The sequence below is a fragment of the Perca fluviatilis genome, chromosome 14, assembly GCF_010015445.1.
Source record: "Perca fluviatilis chromosome 14, GENO_Pfluv_1.0, whole genome shotgun sequence".
Taxonomy (NCBI): Eukaryota; Metazoa; Chordata; class Actinopteri; order Perciformes; family Percidae; genus Perca; species Perca fluviatilis.
In genome coordinates, this window is record NC_053125.1 from 20,093,645 (window position 1) to 20,114,069 (window position 20,425).

The following is a 20,425-nucleotide window of genomic DNA, read 5'->3' on the forward strand; positions in this document are numbered from 1 at the left end:
CATACATGTATTGTGTTATATGTAGCCTATGCATGTATTTTATGTTTATGGCATAATATTGGATTTGGACACAAAAATGCTAATTAAATACAGTACAAAAAATTTCGTACCAGTCATACCAGTGGATCAGTTATGGGGTCCCATGACAAAACTGAGCTGCTTTCAGGACCTTTAGGAGCATATCATGTGCATATACCTACTTTCAGAAAAGCTAAACTTGTTTTTGGTCTTCTGGCTGGGTTCTCGATCATAATCTGAAAGTGGTTTTGTAAACCCACTAATCATCTGGTCCGAAGGAGGGAGTCAACGTACATACCTTCACCGCTCACAACCTCCACTGCATTGTTGCAACTATGCAGCATAGCAGTACTGTGTGGCACATCGGTATGGTATTGTCTTTCAGGAAAATGAGACGCTGAGTTGCTTGGAGAAAAATGGTGCACATTAAATGGTGTGTATTGCGTGGTTTAAATTGAATTCAAGCTCTCGCTGAAAGCACAACTCAGCTACATTTTTGCAATAAATTCAACATCATAATAACGTTAAGTCATCATCTATATTTCCATACAAAAAAGCCAGTGTACATGAATATGCATGTCCCAGTTCAAAATGACCTTTACGTGACAGAATCCAAGCTCTAGTTCCTGGCCCTCACAACTTAAAAACACTTAATATTCTCAACGCAAACTGGGAGTGATTCCAGTGTCATTTTTGCCCTGATCTTTATCTTGTGCTGTGAAGGCCCTGAGAGAGTTAAGCGACATTCAGTGGTTATTATGATGGGACAGACAGAGAAACAGATGAAAAGAGATGCACACATTTATAGACAGCTACTGCCACATAGACACACAGAGAAAGTCCCAGGGCAGTTTGATCAAAGAAAATCACCCGGAAATGTCTGTCCCCATCGGGAATTTGTCTGTTTCAGTAACTGCGCCACATCATCATCACTAAAATATTGTCCAGCTACAGTAGAACAGTTGATATGGTAGTGTCTAGTAAGTGGATCTTGGTCAAATCGAATGGAACACATATTAATTATCATTATTCAGTAGATTAGTCAGTTACAAAACCCTAAATGACACAAACAAGATGCTGAAAAAGAGCATTTACTTTCTAAATCCTCTTTTGTAGCAGGCGTGAAACACTTTTCAATAGTCATGTTAAAAAGAGCTTAAGCTTTCCAAATAGAGCTCATTTTGGCCTAAATGTCCCATGAGGCCTACTGCCGCCTCTAGACACCGGGGCAACTGAACGAGATAAAGCATAATTAGGGGCGACCTAATGGCCGAGGGAGGGATCCTCATTATGGCTGCATGTCGACCATGCAAATGACCCCTGTGAACATAACTGTATACTGTATGGGATTCAGCAGACGCTTTCTTACAATGTTTTTGATTATAATTTGTTTCACACAGTTATGCTGTGATGCTATTGCCATTGCTGAACTGCAGGCTAATGTTTGCTGAGGAATATTTCTTCCTTTTTTGGCACTGCTGTCCATAAGCACTCTGCTGCATAATGATTTATTTAGGACCATGTGTGTCAACAGATGCACTAAAAACGTTATACCTTGTCTCATCTAGGCAGCTTTGATGATTGCGTTAATGTATGCTGATGTGTCATCCCCAAAGTTGCACGTAACTAAAAAAGGGATGCATGGCAACATTTTGTCAATCGTGCTCTTTTATGCATTCACGGGGGAGAAGGGGAGGCAGAAGGGGAGGGAAGTAACAGATCTTCAGAGGCAGATAGAGAAGTTTGTGTATACACAAGTAGCAATACAAACAGGAGATGCAGGCTCGATAAGGAAATTAAGGGAAAGGGTGCAACTCAAATAAAGCAAGAGGGATGCACTAACGGACCAATGCACCTCTCTCTCTTTCTGTTTTCTCTCCAAAACTCTCACTCGCTTCCACTTACAGAAAGAGAATCAGAGAGAGAGAGATGAAAGTCAAGGGATAGCTGCAGAAGCACATCATTTGGATATTCTGGAAGCGCTTCAGAAAGGCGTTCCTTGGATTTTCTCATCAGAATTGGATGCAGGACTAAACACAGCCTGTCAGAACTCACTTGAATTCTTATGTCTTTGACTGAGGTCACAGTGGACATTTGGATCAAAGCTTCAGACTTGGCTAGTCATTTTTAGATTTGATGGACAAACACCGCACCCGAGGCAATTGCAGGTTACGGTGCTGTGAGAACACCCAAAGGTGGTTCGAAGATTGGGATTTGGTTGTGTGAGTTATGCGCTTCTGTGGTCGACATGTGAGGTTGAGCATCACAGACATTCAGATTCATTTCATACACAGTGTCTGAGGGGTTTGCAGACTGCACAGTGAGAAGAGACAAGGAAGGGATCAAGTTTGGCTGCTGTGTGGAACATAAGGACAAAGCAAATGCACTAAATCTGGTCCAAACCAAAAAGCGTTTTTATCTAATATGAGGAAGGAGCGTGCTTTTTTCCAAACACAGAGCAGAAATTATAACCTGGTTTGTTAAGGTAATGCTACTAAATATCAACAGAACCTTTTTTTCAGTCAGCTCTGAAAGACCAATGAAGGAATCGGACCAAACCAAGGATAACCCCCTGACTTGGGATGTTGACCAATCCTGGAATTCATTCCTAAAACCTGCTGCACGTCTTTGCCTCAGCACCTTGGATTTCTCAGACCTGTGGGACGAGGAAGACAGTACAGAGGACGAGGGATCTCATTCAACCAATGAATCATCGCCGTGTCTCCGAGCCCCTCCGGCCCCCCCTCCTCTTCCTCCCCCTCCTCCGCTTCCATCACCTTTGCCCTCTGCCTCCCATAAAGGTGCAGCCATCAAATGCCGCACCTTGAAGCTCCACTGGAGGGAACTGCAGAATTTAGCTCCCCTTCCCAGGATGACCCGCTTCGGGACTCAAACTATTTGGGCCGGACTTGAGCCAGTCCATTTGGACACAAACCGACTGGAGTACCTGTTTGAATCTAAAGGCAGTAGCACAAGTTTTAATGTGGCTTCTGGGAGGCAGGTAAGACCAATGAGGCAGGATGATGCCTCAGCAATATAGTGAAACTGTGTTAAAAAATATCTTTTCTACATTTTGCAGTATCTATTTTTCTTTTATGAAAAGTACAGATGTATGAAGCAACTGTAGTTTTTACCCCATTAGGTTAATCCTAGTGTATAAATTGACGGCAATTCATTTAGAGGATTGCTCCGGTGCCGCCGGAAGATCCGCCGGATGTCCCTCATTTTCAGCCGGATTACCCTCATCTTCTGCTTTCTTTGTGATGGCATTTTAAACTCCGGTGATTTTATGAGGACTATGGTTAACTGCTCCTCAGATCTCTGCAGGGTAAAACCAGACAGCTAGCTAGAATATCTGTCCAATCTGAGTTTTCTGTTGCACGACTAAAACTACTTTTGAACGAGCACGTTCCACCAAAACAAATTCCTTCCCGAGGCTATTTTGCCGAGGCAACATCATTGTGTCTGGCGCTTAGCACCGCCCAGGACGATTGGGATTGGTTTAAAGAAATTTTAAACCAGAGCACGTTTTTCTCCCATCCCAGCACTGTAGAGGAAGGTCTGGCAATGCGAGATCGATCCATGTCAGTTTTTCTTAACATGTAAACTCTTGGGGAAATAGTGACAAAAATGTTTTTAAAATATTCATTAAATAAAATATGATGATTATGATTTCTCATAATGACAAATGTTATTTACATTTTTGACAAATTTCCAATTATTATTATGATAAATTCAACCCTAAAATGCACTTAGAGAAATACTTACAGTAACTTTATTAAACTGTCTCATATCCTTCTTTGTATTCCTCCACAGAAGCAGCCGTCAGTCTCAGTGTTGTGTATGAAGCGGAGTAACATCATAACCATTGCCCTGAGCAGCCTGCCCCCTCCCCGCCTCCTCCCCCCTGCTATCTACAGCATGGACAGCAGTGTGCTGGACAGAGAGGACGTTCAGGTACAGCAGAGGTCAAGTCCTCAGCATTTGCTTAACATTGAATGTTTTCCTTTGTTGGATAGGGTGGATAGTGCAGTATGAGTTCATCTTTTTCCACATTCTCTTCTAAAACAGCGGCTTAAAGCACTGCTCCCAACAGAAGAGGAACTGGGTCTGATCAAGGAGGCCAAGGCCCAGAACCCCCACTCCCCTCTGGCCCCAGCCGAGCTCTGCCTGCTCACGCTGGGGGAAATCCCACATCTGAACTCCAGGCTTCAGCTTTGGGCCTTTGCTCTGGACTACGACTCCTTAGAAAGGGTAAGTTAAAGTGAAATCAACTTGCCACTGAAAATGTATTTGGTAAAGATGGATGCTTATTTTGCTACCGTCTAAATGATGCAAAAGTGATTCAATATACACGCTTCATGTAGAAACTGCTTCATTAGCATTTGAAAATGTAGTTAGCATGAGTGTAGTCTGGATCAACGACAATTCATTTCTAGGATAATTTCCGGAACATCCGGCTGTCTAGCTCCGTTCTCTTCGGGAAACAACAACAAACTTCGAGCTAGCAAGCTACACGCTGAAAAAGGCACCTTTGGAAGAAAATTTGGATTGTGCAACAAGGCAGGCCTGCTTGGTTCTTTCGGGGAATGATTGTAAAGATTTACAAAGAATATGTTTACGGCATTTTCTATTGGATGTTTTGGGACCCAATGGCGGTGATTTGCTATAGACAAAATACACATCACTGCACTGCAAATTACATTTAACCATGTATCTAGCTAATTTAAATAGCTCTCTTTACTGTATTGTGTGAACAGTTAATTTAATATAAAATTTTAGTTGCCGCTTTCTTTATTTGGGGTGCAAATGTTCCACCAAAACAAGTTCCTTACCGGGACCATTTAGCAGAGCCACCGTCGCTGCATCCAGAACTTAGCGTTGCCCAACGACAATTGTGATTGGTTTAAAGAAATGCAAACAACCCAGAGCATTTTCTTTTCTCCCTCCCTGTAATGTGTGTGGAGGTAGATCTCGCAATGCGGGACTAGGATAGGTGTGACTACCATCATGGTAGTACCATGGTGCCACCTATACAAGCTATATCATCAAAAAGTCTACCGTTTGATTGACAAGTAAACCCTATAGGCATGCAGCACAAATACATTATCGTTATGATTTCCATTCACCAAATATTTCACCAGACTAAAAATAAAACATGGATTTGCTGGCTCACCTACTCTGAATGAATCACTACATTGTCCTCTAAATGCGTCCTTCCTCATGACAGGAAATTGCCGAACCTCTCTTCCACCTGAAGTTGGCCATGGAACAGCTCGCAGCCAGCCAGACCTTTAGATGTATTCTCGCAACGGTGTTAGCGATCGGTAACTTTCTCAATGGATGTAAGGTGAGTGATCACAATCTTTATCTTTAATGCACTTTTTTTTTTTTTCACAAAATTCTCACAATATATTGTAATATGTCAAGGCCCGTGGCTTTGAGCTCAGCTACCTGGGGAAGCTGTCCCAGGTGAGGGATACACACACTCGCCAGCCCCTGCTGCACCATGTCTGTGTGCTGCTGCTGCAGCTCTACCCACAATCCTCTGACCTCTACTCTGACATCACTGCTGTTACTAAAGCTGGCAAGGTGCGTAGTTTGGCCTGTGTGTGTTTTTGTTAGTCCCCTAAGTGTGTATGTTATGCTGCATCTGAGTAGGAGGGGAGGCTATAACAAATAAAGTCAAACCAAGTCAAACCTGGGAATAAAACTAAAGTAATCATATTTCAAACGGACAATAAACTATGTTCATTCATTCAAAATGAATCTAAGTAACAATCCGTTGTGAATCGATTCCAAAATGCACAAACTCTTTCTCTTCTTTACAGTTCGACTACTCCCTAGTCCAGTCCAACCTTACCCAGCTAGAGGCCCTGTGCAAAGCATCATGGGAGCAGCTAAAGCTTTTAGACAAGGCAGAGGAGAAGAGGAGAGGAGGAAAGGTGGAGAAGAGGAGAGGAGGAAATGAGGCTTTGGCCCTGGAGGGCTCGCTTCGTCACCAGCTGCCACAGATTTTAAAAGAATGCGAGGAACGGCTGAAAGTCCTGAGAGCCGTCCATCGTCGGGTTATAAACAGGTGCAAGGACATGGTTTATTTCATTTTGTTGACATTTTTGGTGCTAAGTGCTCCTTGATGTGGTGCTGTAAGTAAAATTGCCATTAAACATCATGTTCAGTTGCTACCATTAGCGATTTAACCCTAACCCCTAACCCTGTTTAAGGAGGCTCCAGCCCCCTTAAATTTCATCTAAGCCCTCCTAAAAATTTAAATCATATTATATAATATCATTTTTTGAAATCAATTTTAGGGGTTCAAGTTAAAGTTTGCGAACTTGTCTGTTAGTGACAAAGAACAAATAATTACAGGTTGAAAGGGCTTGAAGCAGGTTTAATATCCTGTGTTGCTGTCGCCATAACCCAGTCAAGGAAAGGGTTACCAGAAACGTAGTTTTGGCCAATCAGAGGTGGTTGTGCCAGACTCCCGCCTTTGGCTGAGTCTCTATCTGATCTGTCAGAGGAAGAGCAGGAGTGCGGTTGTGAAGTTATACGTTGGTAGTCCCCAAAGAAGAGGTAGGTAATTTAATGGCGCAGATTAGAACGCAAATTGAAACGTAAGAAACTAAAATTGCTGAATATTAGAAAATTGTGTCAAATTGGTCATTATTACTGTGACTTATAAAGTGTCAGGTTTAGTTCCGTCATAGTGTTAATAGTGTCAAAAAACGTTAGCTGACGTTGTTGTTAAGTAGCTAGTTCAGAGATTATCGACTAATGAAATTACTGATTTAGCTGGGGGGTGGGGGTTAACACTTTTGCATGCACACTGTATATCCGTGTCACATTCTCATAGGGGCTGAGACCCCATAAAGGTCTAATCCTAGATTCGGCCCTGGTTGCTACCGTGTTGAGTGAGGCCAAAAGTTGTCCTAATTGTTGTTAAGTTTTAGTTATGGAGTAAATCTTTTGGTTTTCCTTTTCATTGTTGGTCCTTCAGGTTCCACTCTTTCCTCTTGTTCCTGGGCTACTCCCAAGCTATGGTGAGAGACACCAAAGTGGAAGACTTCTGTAAAACCATCAGCAACTTTTCTTTGGAGTACAGGACCACACGGCAGGCCATCGTCCTGCAGAGAGAGAGGGAACGACAGAAAAGTGGAGCAGAAAGCCCAGGTCCTAACACGCCCGTAGGCAGGAGGAAACGTCAACAAACTTCAACACAGGTTGTTTTTTTTCTCAGATGCTTTTAAAGTGAAGCACCATTCAGGACAAAATGATTGACTGGTTTTGTTAACCTGTTATGTGTTGATTCACCAGGAAAATGAGGAGCAGTGTAGGCTGGAGGAAGTTCTGAGAACACCTGAGTCCATCTCAAGACTGGATGTCACTCTGCCACAAAACCGCAGGAGGATGGCTGACATCCAAGGTAGGCCTACTTTATACACTCCATTTTTGTCCTCTCTTTATTGATGGAATGTGTCATACTGAAACCACATCTGTTTATATCTCAGGTCCAATCTCACGGAAAATGAAGTGGTGACCCTGCTGATATACTTTGAAAAGCCATTCACCCACTGGTGTGATTGAACAAAATTGTTTGTAATTGTTATTTATGACATTGTTGATAAAAGTGACATTTTTGCAGCACAATGTTGTTTCGCAGTAAGAAAATGGACAGATGCATGAGATTTCACATGCCATTCAATTTTTATTAATCACGTTTAAGTTGTAAAGATGAATTAAAGTCTGTTTTGATAAAAAAAAAAAGTGTGTGTGTGAGTGTAAATTAATGGAAAGGTGTAATACATGAGTAGGCCTAGTATGGATAACTGTGTGTAAATATATGCCAAGGTACTGTAAATGCACAGGGGTGCAGATAGCACACTGCTAATTGTACCAGGGGTGCAAATAGCCTCACATTAACAGGAGTGCATTAACACTGGCATTTTGCCAAAATAAAGCCTCAAAATATGATGAAAAGAAAAATCTTTTTTAGTGATAGCTGTCCTCCACTTCATAATTGTAGGCCTACATTATGCTACATTACATTGTATTCACGTTCTATTTCTATTTCATTTTCAAAGCACGTGTTTGGTTTAGCTACGTGTACAAAATAATAATGAATTGATATAAACTTTTCAAAGCTGAGAAATAATAGGGTAGCACTCGTTATGTGGACAGTAGTCTGATTCAAATCAATCGAGTAGCTACACAAAACGTGTGTCGTCATTCGCGAGCCGGACTGGCAAACCTATCTGCCAATCCCTGAAGGGTATAGCCACACAGGGCGGTTTAAATATCCAATCAGAAACGAAGACGCAGCAGTGGGCGTTTCCCTGCGTCTGTTGTGTGTATGAGTCGACGCCATTTCGTGTCCACTGGTTTCAAGGTGATACAAACAGCCTGCAGAGCCGTTTACGGATCTTTACCTACTCAAGTATAAACAGCGTTGAATTTTACTCGTTTTTAGTATTAAGCTCCTGGTGAGTATTTTTAACCGAGAGATTTTTTCCCCTATATTTTTTTTTGTTTTTTGACTTTGAACCTCTTTGGGACTTTTTGTTTTTATTTTTTATGCATTTTTCCTGGCTGGTATTCCTGAGACTGTGTTGGCTTTAGTGGCGTACATTTTGTGTTGGCATATTGAGCTGCGCAGAAACTAGTTTTAAGTAGCTTCCGCAACAAGATTTTTGCTTTTGTTTTTCGAATGAGACATTTCAAAACCTCATTTTTTTTTTCAGGGCTGCTGTGTTAGCTCATTGTTTATTTGATTGTGGTCGTATTTTCGAGGGAAGAAAGATGGAAGATTGTTCCAGTCTTTTCTGGACAGTGTTCAAAACGGGTCGCCCTTTTTCTGGATTTATGTTTTTAAAAGGGTTTTTTAATCTCGTCCGGTGTTTTGCCTTCACCTTGTAACTCGATTCGCAGTCTTTGACATTGACTCATAAGAAGTGTTTTTCCTGTTTTCTTTGTGATTTTGGCAGTGCTGACAGTATATTTTCTGCAGCAAATCTTTCAGGAGTGATGTAATTTTTCAGGCGAGATGTTTTTTCCTCAGTGACGAGCTGGGGCGGCTTTTTAAGGAACATTAACACCTGGGATTGCTGTAGCATTGGTGTGAGAGAATGTGTGCCTTCGGTAATTCTGATAAAACCATTTTAAGTGTATTTGCAGATGTAGAAACCCATTCTTTTCAGTAGCAGTTTATTCTGAGCTGTGGAGCTGCTTAGACCCACGAGGGAGGCCTAAAGAGGGGCCTGCAATGAGCTGGAATCAGGCCCAGGCCTACACCTCCCTAAATGGTTTTGTTCCTTTCTTGAATTGATCATTTTGTAGTTTCATGGCTGATCAGTTGTAGGCCTATACATGTCTGTGAACAACTTCTAATCAGATTTGCAACAAAGGTTTACAGTGGAAAGGTAGGGTAGACATGCAGTTGACGATGGCCCCCAAAACTGCAAGATCCCTGTTTTACCCCCTACTGTAGCCTCCCCCGTGGCCCCAAGTGTGTCCTCTGGAAGTGTCCTTGAGTACGAGTTGCTCCAGGGGCGCTTTTCTGTTGCTGACCCTTTATTCTGGCCCCTACGAGGAGGGCAGCAGGCAGGGGGAAAGAGTGCAGAGCCACCACCTCCCTCAGACTGGTGATGCTCTGAGGTGCACTTTGAAGTTGACACCAGTGTCTGTCTGTCTATTGTCTTGCTCTTAATGTTTGATGTCAGTTTGCATGTCTGTACACAAATATGCAGGTTAAGATTTACACAGGCAAACTATAATTTAGTAGTTTATGAAGAGTTTAAACATCACTATGTGGAGCAGTTGTATTATTAGAGGGGAAACAAGCCAGTATCAATAATCAGTATCATGAAGTGTAATAAACATCCATTTATTATTCTTTAATTTATGAGTTCCATCTTGTAGTAGCCTGCCTGCAATGTCTGGCTGATAGCTTTGTCAAACATCTTTCGATGTACACATTCGTTATGTTGGTTTTAGATTTAATGTGTTTTTTAATTTTAGTTTCAGCAGTGATTTCTTAGATTGAACAAATTCAAATGTGATTGTGGGCATTATCATTTGGCAAATCTTTTTCTTCATTTCCATACATTTCCCTCCCTGTCTGTGGAAATAATGGTTCCTATTTCATTCTTAGAATGGCCTCTTTTCTAATATAACATTTTTGTTTCCCCCCTGTTTAGTTTTTGAAGCCACTTTTTTGAACAGCTGCAAATCGTAAGTTGGTCTCAAGCTCTTTTTTTGGTTTATTTTTCACCTCAACTTTTGCATCACTTTTTTTTTTTTTTTTTATATTCCACTTTAGTTTTTACCCCTTTGTGATTCAGCCCATTTCTTCCCCTTTTGAATTTCCTAGAGCAAATAGCATGTAGTTTTTTTTTGTGCTGTTAAAATAGAAAAATCAACTGCATACTTTTCAGACTGTTGACACTAGTGGCCTCTTACAAGAGCTTTTCCCACATGTTCCCAGTTTGTTAATCTATTGCATAATGCTCAGTGTTTATTATGAGAAGCCCAATTTATAGCGAATTGCTGAATAACACTCCCTCAACTCCGTCCTGCATCCAGTCCTTGGATTACTTGCACTGGCAAAGGAGAAATAAGTGCTGCCTTTGCTTTGTAATGTGTTTTTTCCTTAGTTTGCATGCCATTGATGGAGTCAAATCTGGTCTATTGCCCACACAGACAAAAGATACCTGCTCTTGATTATAACAATGATGTCAACATTATCACCCCCAATAGTAAGTTTGTGTCCATTTAAAATAAGCATGCCTACTGAATACCATTAATTACTAACATATTCAGTAATCACTATCATGATTGTATTTTGATTAAAATGCCTCTTTCTTTACAGTTTTTATGAAATCCAAATATTTTCATTGGAAACCGTTCTGAGGATTTCTCACAAGCAATTATCGGTTAAACAGCCTTTAAAACCTTGTTAAACCTCAAAGGTTAAGCTCCATGCACATTTATACAAACGGCTGTCGATTTGTCTTGTCTGTCTTCACGCAGGAGTCCTGACGGCTGCAGTTGCAGTGTCTTTCACAGTCAAAGCACAAACATTAAACCAAAACTCCCTCACTTAACTGATCTGATTTAATGAACCCACTTGCCAGCCAAAATTAAACTAAAGATTTCCAGTAAACTCCATTCTTTGTCTGGAAGTCTCAGCTATAGGCCATCACACAATAAAGCCCAGATGAGGCAGAGGATAGGAACAGTTATTTCAGTTATAACTAAATATGTAATATACCATGAATGGACTCTTAATATGAGGGGCCACAATAAGCATTTACCCTCTAATTAAGATGTCTAATTTGGAATGAAAAGACCAGGGAGACCTTACAGTATAGAGCAATCCAATATAATAGCCCTGCAATAAGCACCACCTCTATGAAGCGGAGTGTTCAGTTTATTGAGAATATCAAGTTTTCATTCAAACTGATGCACTATCTGGCCTTGTTTCTCTCCCAAGAAGTTGCCAAAGAAACTCAATGTTAAGCATGGTGAATGTCAAACTCTTGTTAAAGCTGATGCATACTGCCAACATACTGTATAGTTATGTTTTAGAGGCAGCTCCCAAACGCTGCCAAATCATATAATGTTGAATGGAGAAAAGTCTCCAAAAGGTGGGCCTCTATGTGCCAAATGCCTGAAAGTTAGTCGAGTCGATCATCATAACGGGCAGAAAAAAAAAAGAAAAAACAGGAAATGTATTTACCGGTGACTGTAGATGATGTTAAATCAACACCTCTTAACAACCCAAACAAAAAACAAATATGGGCACTTTTCATCCACTGGAGTTTTACATGTTAATTTTTTCTGTTATTGTGTCCACCTAATATGAATAAATACCAAATTCTCCAATAAATGTTTTTTTTTTTTTTTCCCATAGTCTTATTGGCCATGTTCAGCATCAGTCTCTGTCATGAAACTCACTGGCTTGTATATAAACCCTGGATATTCCCCCTTGAACCCCAATATCCCACAAAGAATTAGAAACCCTCGCTAAGCTGCCTGTGATAGTCCCTATTAAACCCACCCAATGTTGTGGACACCCTGTCAGCTTGCCAAGCAACAGAAACATCCCAGCCAAAATCATGTAGAGGAGAGCAGAGCACTAAGCTTTGGCCAGGCAGCCTGCTGCAAACCATGTAATCCCCTGCTAGTAGCTACCGGCCAGAGAGAGACAGGCTGCTGCTGGGTCACAGTTTTATCCCAGCTGGCAGCAGCGCTGTGCTTTGGCAGGTGAGATATGGCTGAAGTGGTTGATAATAAGATTACTCGCAGGGTTGAGAGGAAATGAGGAAAATACAAGATAGACACCCAAAAGGTCGATGAGCCTACTGAAGTCAGTGTTGGTGTGGGGTTTAGGTGTCCTGATGCAAAAAAAGAGAGTCCCACAACAACAACAAAAGTGAATAATGTAATCGACAGGGGGTGGACAGAATAACCAACACTTTGCAGTAGGCTAAGGGAATATTTTATTGCCGAGGCTGCATGATGATCATTGTCTATGTCAGTCGTTGTTTGTAAACAAATACCAAATAAGTGCCTTAGTGCCTGCCCCCTGCAATGTTGCATAACTTTGTAGGGCAGCGGCAATCTGGCTTCTTTCTACCCGTATTAAATCTGACATACTTTACGCTGCTAATTGTGCAACACGCTAATGTGACTTGCTTGTGCGGGAGCTGCCGTTTTTATGTGGAGCAGCAGCACAGATGTCTCAAAAAATCATCACGATGCACGAGCGAGACCCTGAGCAACATTTGTATTGCTTGATTAAAAACTACAGGGAAGATGCCTAGCTGGGCACCCCCTCTCTTTTTCCTGCTACCAGTTAGACCCTCACTGACAAAAAAAAAACTCAAGGGGATCATAAAAGCCGTTGGTTCATGAGCTGTTATAGAATATTGATACAAGCTTTCTTTTATGCTTTTTCTTTTTTTTAAGGTCATGACGTGCGGCAGCAAAGGGCCCCATTATGGGTGTTTACATTGACATAAGTAAACTGGTTATGATCAGGTTTTTGAAGTAGCCTATCCCTTTTTTTATGTTTAAGCATGTAAAAATCATATCCTTTTAATGAGACTCCCCAAATATGCTGGATGACGTGGTCTCCGAACCGTAATGCACTCGCATTCTTTAAATGGGCTTTTTGCATGTTTCTTGCCCCGCCGACCATCTGCGCAGGCGCGGCTTCAGCCTACTGACGTAACAGAATAAACAAAAACAATGGCGGCAGCGATAGCGTCGCACTTCCACAGCGATGAAGAAACGGAGTTTTTTCTCTCGGTAATGAAAGAGGCTGAATGTCAACTTCGGCCTTGTGCTTTCCCGACCGCGGTCTGGAAGTTGAAGCAGGAATGATTAAGGCGCCTGCGCAAATAACATGCAATAACCGGGATACTAGTATTTATCATGTACAGGCCTACGGGGATATGAATAACAAGAGTTTTCGGTGTAAGGTTAGCTAGGGGATACTCATGTCCTTGTTAACACACTGCCTGTGTGACGTTATTTATCGGATTCAGTAAAGTGGTCTTTACTGCAGGGAGATTTCAGAGTGTTTATTTCCATCACCCTCTGTAGAGTCATCACAAGGAAGTTAGAAGTTTCACAAATACAATTTTTAAAAAGTAGTCTGTTAAAAGCACCTTTCTCACTTTAATGCATTATCTTGTTTTGTCATAACAAACCATTTACCATTTATCCCACAGGTTTTTATAGCCACCTCCATTTTTTTTAAACATGTTATAATCTACCACCTCCTGACCAACCACTCGTCATTTTTAAGCACTTCTTGGGCTTGCCAAAAATCCAAGAAAGGAAAAAAAGAGCAAACTTTTTGGAGGTGTAGATGTCTACCCACTGACTAAATCTCTCATAGTTCCTCGACAACCCCTCTTCTCTCCAACAGAGTCAGACAGGCAGGCAGACCTCCACCAACCCAAGTACAGACACAGACATGGAGTGAGTGCTGGCTGCTTCATGACCTGGTCAAACTGTCTATTCTGCTGTCTCATATCCACTTTTAGAGGCTCCTGTCTCCCATTTCAAACCGCAAACACACATTTTGTGTGTGTGTGTAAAATATACAAAAGTACCCCTCTGAATCCACCTGTATCGTAGGAGGTAGAAAGTAACACCTTGAATATTTTTAATGTGTATATCAATGATTACAATGGCTTTTTGTTAATAGAAAGATTTGTACAAGTGGTTGTAACATTATCAGTTAAGGGATTTAATTGGTCAATTTATTAACTTGATCGACAGAAAATGAATTGCCAACAATTTTGATAATGATTAATCGTTTAAGTGATTCACAAGCAGATATTCCAGCTTCTTAAATGTGAGGAATTGCGCTCTTCTCTATTTTACATTACTTTAAATTTGATGTATTTTTGTTTGTTTAAAAAAAAAAAAAAGCAATTTGAAGATGGCCATTTTCTGACATTTTATAGACTCAATAACGGCTGCATCCCTCTGCAGACTTTCACCCACTTTAAGCCCCCTTTTTCTTTTTTAAATTAAACATGCTCAAAGTATTGTGGTAAAAGAGCTTCAAATCTCACATAGTGCTGGATGCAGAGATCTACACATTTTAGTGCAAAACAAAAAAAATCTCATATTTCTTTGTCTTCTTCATCCCTTATCCATCTTCCATGTCCACCTCCCTCGTCATCCTCCAGCCCGATGGCCAGCAACGTGACCAACAAGACGGACCCTCGCTCCCTCAACTCCCGCGTCTTTATCGGTAACCTCAACACCCTGCTGGTCACCAAGGCCGATGTGGAGGCCATCTTTTCCAAGTACGGCAAAGTCTTGGGCTGCTCCATCCACAAGGGCTACGCCTTTGTCCAGTACGCCAATGAGAGGAACGCCCGGGCCGCTGTGGTCAGTGAGGACGGCCGCATGATCGTGGGACAGGTGCTAGGTGAGGCGGAGGGAGGGGGTGGTTGATAATTAAGAACTGCAAGGATGGAGATACAAAGTCAGCGAAGCTAGTAGTAAGGCTGAGTTCCAAATCACATACTTTTTATTTTCTTATTTTTTTTTTATTTTTACATTTTGACTTTTTAGAATGTACTGCAGCTGCCCCTACAAAGTACATACTGTTGTATGCATACAATAGGGACATAGTACATCTTCATAACATTGCACCTCGAACTTTGACCCTCTTGCTCATATATGCGGCGCAAGTGATTGTGGGAATAGAATAGTCAGAATAGCCAGAAAATCATGCCGGCTTGCAACTGCAAAATCTATCTGAATGCAGTAGGACATTCTGGTATTTTTGGCATACTGAATTTGACATACCATGCATTGGGACTACATTTTTTTCTGGCATACTAAATAGTATGGGTACTGGCATGCAGGGTGAGCCTTAAATTCAGTACTTGGACTCCTCTGAAAACATGAAAATAAGAAAACGTCATTTGTTTCAAAATCTAATTCTTAGAAAGGCTAACCAAGAAAGTGTAGAAGAAAAAATGTTTTTCTCAAAGTATAAAGTCTGAAGTCACGTGTAATACAGCCATGTTGAGTTGTTTGACCTGTAAGAATTATTCTGAAAATTTTGAATCAAAATATGTTAATACTGGGGATGTGCAGAGTTTAAGTGTCACTAGTTCTAAGAAAGTTTGGTGAAAACGATATTGGAGAAAAGAAGTGCAACTTTCTTTATCAAACCCACATTTTTTAAAAACTTAGATTTTTTTAATTATATTATACTTTTCTGTTTTTGTGTAGGGGAAAAAAAGGCTAACCAAAAGTGTCTAAGAAAATGTTTTTCCCTAAATATACAGTCAAAAGTCACATGTGTTATACCGACATGTTCTTAACTCAATATTCTCTGAGGCAGCAACCTGGTAATAAAACGGTTATTCTAAAGTCTGCCCAGGGGCTAACCGAGCCCTATGCTGATTTTGAATGACAAGATAAGTGCTCAGATACATTGTGTTTGAATACAAATATGTCACAGACGGCTCTGTGTGCAGGATGTTGTTTGCCAGATAAACTAAATATGAGCTCAGTGTGTCAAGAACGGACTGTTTTTCTTGTCCATACAAGTTAGAGAAAAACATTTGAATTCCACAGAAGAAGAAAGTCAAACAAGGCTTCACGATTCTTAGATTTAATAGTGTTTGTTTCATGATGACTAAGTCACCAAGTGGGTGAGATTTGTCAAGTTTACTTTTATATGTAATTCTACATATCTGGTAGTACAGATACTGGTTGCCCGGTAACCTCATGGTGACAACAAGTCTCCAGGAAGTTACTGTGCCAGCCCTGTGCCAATGTTTTACCCCCTGTAACAGCAAAGTTAAACATGCTGCTCAAACGTTCTCTAGTTCCTATACCTGCTGGTTTCAATTCACGGTCCCAGCAGTGCAGAAGCCTATCCCAGCATGCATGGGGCAGAGGACAAGGACGTGGACAGGCCATCAATCTGTTGCAGGGCCTAAACACAAACAGAATAACATATATTCACTCTAAACACACTTCCATTTAATTTTTTTTTTTTTTTTCCCCAGCTGTTTTCTGGTCCATATTAGTGAGTAATTATTAGGGGTGGGGGGAAAAAAAATCTTATGCATTGTGATATTTTTAGAGCCGATTTTAAAAATCGATTATTATTTTTAAATATTTTCTGTTTATACGGTACCGCTGACATCATCCGTTTCCAGCAAAACAGACCGAAAGCAGAAAATGCAGAGAATCCATGTTATGTAGTTCTTTACAAATAACATAAATAAATGTCAGACTCGCTGACTGATGTGTGATGTGCGTTCTTTTCAGAAAACAATTAGTTTTTAGAAATGTCTCATGTTATATTGTTTGTGTTGAAGAAGGAAATGAAAATTGCAATACTATCGAATCGCAATACTTCTGAAATCGCAATGCAAATCAAATCGGCACCGATGTATCGAATCGGGACAAAAGCATATGGTCCTAGTAATTATTTGCAGATACCACCTGGTAGGGGTTAAAACCTGCGTTTGTCCTCCAAAATGAAGGCGTGATAAAATGTTTGTTTGAAATTCCACACTTTCGGTTCATAACATGCTTCTGGCTCTTACTCCTACTTGTTGCAACTCTAGCTCCTCCTTGACTCCGTGTTTTTCCTCCCCCAGATATCAACCTGGCAGGCGAGCCGAAACCTCACAGATCGAAGACAGGGAAGCGTTCAGCAGGAGACATGTACAGGTGTGTACACACACGATTATTCTCACAACTACAATTCCAGTAATCCCGCATTCCAACAGGTCTCAAAGCGCAAAGTCGGAAAGTATAACTTCATGTCAAAGAAGAGTGCCCTTTGCTGTAGTTAATCTTTCTACCCTCTCCACAGTTCCTCTGTTGATTTGGATTATGACTTTCAAAGAGATTACTATGATAGGTAAGCTGTTTATTCTTTATATTTTTAAGAATAATTGCTCATGTGTGTTATCTATATACCTGTTATCTGTTGTTGTTGACGTCCTTATTGTCCAGAGTGCCCTGGCATGTATGGTTTATTAATAAATAATCCTAATTTCTACACCTTTAGTTTATAATTTGGGTCAGCTAAGGGTTTGTTCAGCAATGCAGTGTTTGAATTAAGCTTTAATGTGTCAATGTGCAAATTTAAAGGGCTTCTTATTATTTAACCAAATATTCGTGAAAAATCAACATTAGATGTTGACAGTTAAACACACACACACGTAGTATTCACACAGATGGATACACATTTTATTCATTCACTCTGTCCATTGTCACACACATTCTCACACATTTCTGTGGCACCTTTTATATTTTTGCACCTCTGTATCTCAGGATGTACTCCTACCAGCCCCGGGTGCCTCCTCCCCCTCCCCCTCTGTCCCGTGCTGTCATTCCCACAAAGCGTCCCAGGGTCAGTCTGAGTGGAGGAGGGAGCCGACGAACCAAAACCAGCTTCTCTTCCTCCAAGACCAGCCAGAGGACCTCCCGAGTACGTAGCACAATAGTCCACACAACATTCTGGGATGGGAGAAAAACGTGCTCTGGTTCATTGGGTCGCTGAGCGCCGGACAGAGCCACTGTGCCGCTGCTAAATAGCCTCGGGAAGAAAACATGTTTTGGTGGAATTTCCGGTGTCACCGGAGCAACCCCGGAAGTGGAACGTCATGCATATAGACTAATGTTGTAATTACTTTTCTACTGCTTTTTCTCCCACAGTGAAGGTAGATGATCTGCAGACCATCAAGAGAGAGCTCACACTGATCAAACACAAGGTGGACTACCTGCTGGAGAGCCTAGAGTGCATGGAAAAGGACCACAGCAAGAAGTCAGGTGGGCCCCAACGACTTGATTGTAACGTACAGTTCATACCCGCGCAGAAAATGTAAAAGATGTGAAGGTTTCATCTAGTGCAGAGATTAGTTCAATCAGAAAAAAACCCTTTGTGGTTACTATAAGAGTTGCCTTGCTTTATTAATCACATGGTCTTCCTCCATTTACTCAGAGATGAAGAGCTGCCAACCAGAACCAGGTGAGGTGTCCCCCCTCAACTCCTCCACCTCCAGCAAGAAAGATGAGAGCCTGAAACGGGGCCTGAACGACTCAGACGAGGAGGGCGATCTGCTGGATGATGAAGACGAGGTGAGGAGCGGGGATGAGATGAGGGAACCAGGGCGAGAGCTAAGAACTTGTGTGTGATGAATAAAGTGTTGTTTGTCCACTTTTCTCTGCTTTGCAGATGAAATGCAGAGGGAGAGAGGAGGAGGAGGAGGAGGAGGAGGAAGGCGAGCAGGAGGAAGGAGAGGACGACGGCGATAGCACCAACGGAGACGAGTCCTAAACATTACACAGGCACACAAACGCATACATGCATAACACAGATTGTGTTTGAGTGTATCTCCACACCAGACTTGTACACAGTGGTCATGTCATAGCTGCTGAATTGACTGGACATTTATAAACAGTGTATTGTAGCTATTGCTTTCTCACACACACATACACATTCTTAAATATGTCAAGTACTTGTTTCTGGATTTTCCAATTTTCTTTGAAGTTGGTAATTTGATTTTTCCTAATTTTTCCGACATTCTTTTATTCAACTTTTTTATGGATATTTTCTGCCATGTTTAGAGAAAATGCAAGTTCAGTTGAGGATAAATGCAACATTGTATTGCATTGTATGTTTTAATTCAGGGCTATAAGCCACTCCAGTGTAACATTGACTGAGAAATTGTTTTATTAGATGACCGTTTAGTTGATTTAAAGAAAAGAATAATTGAACAAATTACCACGTGGCAGTAGCTGATATGACAAGATTTTCTCAAGTGCAACGGTTTGAATTTAAGTCAGGCTTGAGACAAAATACCAGACATGGTACCACGGTCTAGGCTTGAAAATGTACAAGATTGAAAATATATTCCTGATCTAGCTGCGGTACAGCTGCCTCCTAACCAGCAGGTGGCAGTGTATCACAATAACGGGCCACACAGGAGGACTTATTTCTGTTACCCTTCTGCTTGTCAGATAACAAGAGCATGTAGAAAACCTCTCATCAGGCTGCACAAATGCTGAGACAAAATCCCCATTGCTCTGAAAAATAGTTTAGTTTGTCGCAGTGTTGCAGCCTTGACTGATCTGGACTATGTAATGCCGTGCTGTCCATGTTTGTCGGTTTCTGTTGTTTTGTTTGTCATTCGACTGCACTAGTCAAAGTGAATAAACATGTTTTCCAAGTTGGAACCTGTACGAGCTCTTTCTGAAAACCTACATGGATGCATTCAGGTGCAGTGTAACTTTTCTTTTTTTAATCACCACTTGAAATGATAAATTACTTGCAGATTACAAGGTAGTACAAAATGTGAACCCTACCATGGTGCTGCATGCTGTGGCTCGTTTGCGTACAATTAAGGTGGAGCTTTCTAAATGGCGAATAGAAAAAATAAATGATGGGTTGTGCAATAGAATGAGAGTGTTATTAAAATATATATTGGGATGGTGTAGCTTTTAAGTTCAGAGCACACGTTGAGGGTGGTTTGAAGTTGAATACCTCGCAAAAATTCTTGCTGGGCAGGTATTTTCTCATGTACCTTTTTTTTAGATGGAGTCATACAGGCTTAGTTTTGCTTTTATTTGCCCAGGTTTTGAGATATGTTTAAAATGTTTACACAACAACAACAACTCTTTGACAGCAGGGTAAGGCAAAAGTCTAAAAACCGGATATCTCAAAACAGGTTTTTCAAAGTCTGACACTGTGGTCCCTCTCAGACAAATTTTAGACCAGTTCGATTTGGGGGATAATGATGCTCAAAATTTGAAGCACAGGTCCCACAATGCTTTGGGAGATGTAAACCGGAAGTATAGTTTGTTAGCTGATGTGGGCTACAACTTGAGCTCTGTTTTGTTGCTTATA

The 20,425-nt window shown here is 41.1% G+C and overlaps 3 protein-coding genes across 13 annotated transcripts in view; all 3 read left to right on the forward strand.

The window, feature by feature from the left end:
* Positions 1–1,957: 1,957 nt before the first annotated feature.
* si:ch211-63p21.2 (FH1/FH2 domain-containing protein 1) lies at positions 1,958–7,729 on the forward strand. The gene is made up of 9 exons (XM_039823411.1): positions 1,958–3,019; positions 3,835–3,975; positions 4,090–4,272; positions 5,249–5,368; positions 5,449–5,610; positions 5,850–6,097; positions 7,016–7,238; positions 7,333–7,441; positions 7,527–7,729. Exons 1-9 carry the CDS (start codon positions 2,507–2,509, stop codon positions 7,553–7,555), a joined length of 1,728 nt encoding a protein of 575 aa, XP_039679345.1. The 5' UTR covers positions 1,958–2,506; the 3' UTR covers positions 7,556–7,729.
* Positions 7,730–8,356: 627 nt separating this feature from the next.
* LOC120572150 (heterogeneous nuclear ribonucleoprotein C) lies at positions 8,357–19,752 on the forward strand. 11 transcript variants are annotated; one of them, XM_039821302.1, is made up of 11 exons: positions 8,357–8,498; positions 10,212–10,245; positions 10,668–10,769; positions 13,952–14,004; positions 14,724–14,968; positions 17,169–17,241; positions 17,387–17,434; positions 17,851–18,011; positions 18,235–18,348; positions 18,521–18,657; positions 18,755–19,752. In XM_039821302.1, exons 3-11 carry the CDS (start codon positions 10,743–10,745, stop codon positions 18,854–18,856), a joined length of 960 nt encoding a protein of 319 aa, XP_039677236.1. In that variant the 5' UTR covers positions 8,357–8,498; positions 10,212–10,245; positions 10,668–10,742; the 3' UTR covers positions 18,857–19,752. The 11 variants fall into 11 exon arrangements, with proteins under 11 accessions (XP_039677236.1, XP_039677235.1, XP_039677241.1 ...); XM_039821301.1 differs by having other exon boundaries at positions 10,714–10,769; XM_039821303.1 differs by lacking the exon at positions 8,357–8,498 and adding an exon at positions 8,549–9,153.
* The window catches only part of ndrg2 (NDRG family member 2), a 52,956-nt gene continuing 52,227 nt past the window's right edge, over positions 19,697–20,425 (forward strand). Inside the window, exon 1 of the mRNA XM_039821296.1 lies at positions 19,697–19,797. Within this exon, the coding sequence (XP_039677230.1) occupies positions 19,788–19,797 (10 nt within the window). The 5' untranslated portion in view covers positions 19,697–19,787. The remainder of the gene's footprint in view (positions 19,798–20,425) is intronic.

What these genes read in the sequence shown, in the direction of transcription:
- si:ch211-63p21.2 (XM_039823411.1), top strand. Translation starts at nt 2,507, where the DNA reads ATGCTACTAAATATCAACAGAACCTTTTTTTCAGTCAGCTCTGAAAGA. An exon ending in ACTACGACTCCTTAGAAAGG is followed by an intron (nt 4,273 to 5,248) that starts GTAAGTTAAAGT and finishes TCCTCATGACAG; the next exon opens with GAAATTGCCGAACCTCTCTT. An exon ending in ACTTTCTCAATGGATGTAAG is followed by an intron (nt 5,369 to 5,448) that starts GTGAGTGATCAC and finishes TAATATGTCAAG; the next exon opens with GCCCGTGGCTTTGAGCTCAG.
- LOC120572150 (XM_039821299.1), top strand. An exon ending in CAAAGAGATTACTATGATAG is followed by an intron (nt 17,435 to 17,850) that starts GTAAGCTGTTTA and finishes TCTGTATCTCAG; the next exon opens with GATGTACTCCTACCAGCCCC. An exon ending in CCAGAGGACCTCCCGAGTAC is followed by an intron (nt 18,012 to 18,234) that starts GTAGCACAATAG and finishes TTTCTCCCACAG; the next exon opens with TGAAGGTAGATGATCTGCAG.